Source organism: Brassica oleracea, unplaced genomic scaffold (genome assembly GCF_000695525.1).
Source record: "Brassica oleracea var. oleracea cultivar TO1000 unplaced genomic scaffold, BOL UnpScaffold01247, whole genome shotgun sequence".
In the NCBI taxonomy this organism is placed as follows: domain Eukaryota; kingdom Viridiplantae; phylum Streptophyta; class Magnoliopsida; order Brassicales; family Brassicaceae; genus Brassica; species Brassica oleracea.
Window position 1 is genome coordinate 8,790 of NW_013617796.1, and position 3,243 is coordinate 12,032.

General features: G+C 40.8%; 2 protein-coding genes across 2 annotated transcripts in view; both read right to left on the bottom strand.

The window, feature by feature from the left end:
* LOC106321127 (uncharacterized mitochondrial protein AtMg00810-like) overlaps positions 1-282 on the bottom strand; it is a 2,331-nt gene extending 2,049 nt beyond the window's left edge. Inside the window, exon 1 of the mRNA XM_013759446.1 lies at positions 158-282. Coding sequence (XP_013614900.1) covers positions 158-282 — 125 coding nt within the window. The remainder of the gene's footprint in view (positions 1-157) is intronic.
* Positions 283-435: 153 nt separating this feature from the next.
* Positions 436-3,243, bottom strand: part of LOC106321128 — a 3,105-nt gene continuing 297 nt past the window's right edge. The window contains exons 2-4 of the mRNA XM_013759447.1: positions 2,311-3,219; positions 798-1,660; positions 436-696 (exon numbers count right to left, since the gene is read on the bottom strand). Of these exons, the coding sequence (XP_013614901.1) occupies positions 436-696; positions 798-1,660; positions 2,311-3,219 (2,033 nt within the window). The remainder of the gene's footprint in view (positions 697-797; positions 1,661-2,310; positions 3,220-3,243) is intronic.

Below are 3,243 nucleotides of genomic sequence, written 5' to 3' on the forward strand. Positions count from 1 at the left end.
TGTGATAATGATATCATCAACATACACAAGGAGTGCAATCATACCTGAGGAAGTAGTAAGAGTGAAGAAAGTATGATCTAGTTCAGACTTCTTGAAGCCTCGGCCATTCAGAGTTGTGCTCAGCTTGTTGTACCACGCTCTTGGTGATTATTTCAACCCATAAATAGCTTTCTTCAGTCTCAACACGTTTCCCTTCTTCACCAAATGTTCCAAGCCTGGTGGAGGATGCATATAGACTTCATCTTCAAGTTCTCCTTGTAGAAAAGCATTCTTGACATCCATTTGCCACAATCCCCATCCTAGATTCACAGCCAAACTTAGAACAATCCGGATTGTGTGAAGTTTGGCTACTGGTGCAAAAGTCTCAATGTAATCCTCTCCATAGGTTTGAGTGAAACCCCTCGCTACCAGCCTTGTCTTCTTTCTCTCAATCTGTCAATCAGCCTTGTCCTTGTTTGTGAAGATCCATCTACTAGACACAACCTTCTTCCCTTTTCGTAACTCACTCTCATACCATGTATCATTCTTTATCATAGCTCCTGCCTCAGCTCCAACTGATTCCTTCCACTCCTTGTCTCTTATTGCCTCTTCATAGCTTCTTGGAACATAATTCTCATCCAAATTTACCATAAAGGCACAATGGGCTTCAGGGTATTGAGCAAAGGAGCACACAACTTGAGAGGGATGCTCCACTGCCTGGGCATTGTAGTACACTCTCTTGTTTATCCAGGAGGAAGGATCCTTCCTCACCCGTGTGCTTCTTACATCGCGATTCATCCTGGTTTGTTTAGAATGACAAAGAAGTACTCATATTCCCAATCAAGAAAACTGGGATCACCTTGATTTGAAAGTAGGATAGCTTCCTCATCATAAGTCGTATGAGATTTTTTGGCCATTTTCTTGAGTTTCAGGTTCACTTCCCCCTCATGATCAAGGTGAGGTGTTTGATTAGTTTCAAAAGGGGCCAGAGAACTCTTTTGTTTGTTCCTACCAGGATCCTGGCTCATTTTGATACCTAGACCTTCCAAGATCAATCTTAAGGCTCCGGCCTTATCTGATGTCAAATCCTTTAGCTCCTCTTGATTCTTTTCTTCATAGTATCCTCTTGCTTCTATGAACTTCACATCTCTAGAGATCAGAACTCTTCTAGTATCAGGATCATAGCACTTGTATCCCGTTTGTGTTGTTGAGTAGCCAATGAACATTGCCTTAGTGCTTCTTGCTTCTAACTTGTTCCTCAACTCTCCTGGTACCAACACATAACATAAGCATCCAAAAACTCTCAAGTAGTCCACTGATGGCTTGTGCTTGTTTAGAACTTCAAATGGTGCTTGATCCTTTAAGACCTTTGTAGGAATTCTATTGATCAAGTAGCAAGCAGTGGCCACAGCATCACTCCAAAATCTCTTTGGGACATTTGCTTGGAACATTAGTGATCTAGCAACCTCCATCAAGTGCCTGTTTTTCCTCTCAGCCACACCATTCTGTTGAGGTGTGTAAGGGCAGCTTGTTTGATGCAAGATTCCATGGTGACTTAGATGACTCTTGAACGCATAGCTTGTGTACTCTCCTCCATTATCTGATCTCAAAATTTTAATCTTGGCATTGTAATGGTTAGTCACATAAGTTTGAAAGTTCTTAAATGCATCTATCACCCTATCTTTTGATGGAATTAAAGTTAACCAGGTGTATTTAGATTTTTCATCAATGAATGTGACAAAGTATTTATGATTATCTCTAGATATGCAAGGTGCAGTCCAAACATCAGAATGAATCAAGTCAAAACACTTATCATAAACACTAGTAGAGTTTGGAAACACAATTTTACAATGCTTGCCTAAAATGCAAGCTTCACAATCCTTATTTTCAAATGAAACACCTGGTAACATCAAGTTCAAAGCCCTTCCATGAGGGTGTCCTAATCTAGCATGCCACAAAGCATTTTTATTTAAACTAGAAGCAGAGGTGAATGAACAATTGTGATTGGAAATAGGATCAAGTTCTTCAAGCAAGTATAATTCTCCTTTAGTGATTCCTTTTCCAATCAATTAACTGCTCTCAATATCCTGAAACTTTACATCATTAGGACTGAATATAACATTGCAATTCAAATCAGTTGTGCATTTCTTAACAGATAGCAAGTTAGATGTAAATTCAGGCATATAGAAAGCTCTAGTATTTTTATCAAACAGTTTCAAGTTTCCTATTCCTCTAATAGGTATCTTATCTCCATTTGCAATCATCACATGTCCATTAGTTGGTTCTATATCCTTAATAAGTTAGTATCACTAATCATGTGATGAGATGCACCAGAATCAACAATCAATGGCTTGGGTATGTTGCTAGCATTATGACAATGGTTTAATGATGATCTAAATGCATTGAGCTTATCATTCATCTTAGCATTTCTAGCAAAGGTGTACTCAGTTCTAGCATTACTGTTATTTAGATCAATCCTAGCAATATCAGCAACACAAGAAGACATTTCTATAGCTTTAGCAACCATAGAAGCACCAAAAGAGTACCCATGAATGTTATCATTATCCTTGAGCATTTTGATGAGAGCATCCATCTCGGATCTCCTGATGAAGTCATGATCATTGCCACAGATGCTAGGAGCTCCTGAATATGTCACCAATTCCTTGCCATCACTCTCACGGCCCTCTCCCTTAGCTCCATGGTTAGATGACCCAGCTCCACTTGTTCCCTCAGATGCATGAGCTCTTGCCTCTCTTTCCTTCATGAACTTAGCCGGCTTCAAGTGGGGATGTAGTATCCAACACTGGCTCTTCTTGTGTCCATGATTCTTGCAATGATCACAGTTCCCATTGAACTTCCTATCTTCATACTTGTCGTGTGCTGCCTTATTGGCTTGTGGGATCTCTTCATGATAAGTTTGCGCAGCATTGGCAAGAGACAAGTCTCCTTTGCCACCAAACAAGCCAATAGAGCCTTGCTCCTTTTGTATCTGAGCACACGCATCCTCAAGGTCAGGAAGTCTCTCAGCCCTCAGCATATGCTTGATCAACCCATTGTAGCTCGGATTCAGAGTAAGCAACAACCCAAAGACCTTATCCTGCTCCCTCCTTTTGTTTAGGAGCTCCGGATCAGTTGTGCTTGGCCTCAGCATCTCCAACTCAGACCAGAGAGTCCGGAACCTCCCCAAATGCTTAGTAAACTCCGTGTCATCTTGAACTATGCCAGTTAGAGCCTTCTTCACTTCAAAGACCCGGCTAAGGTTAG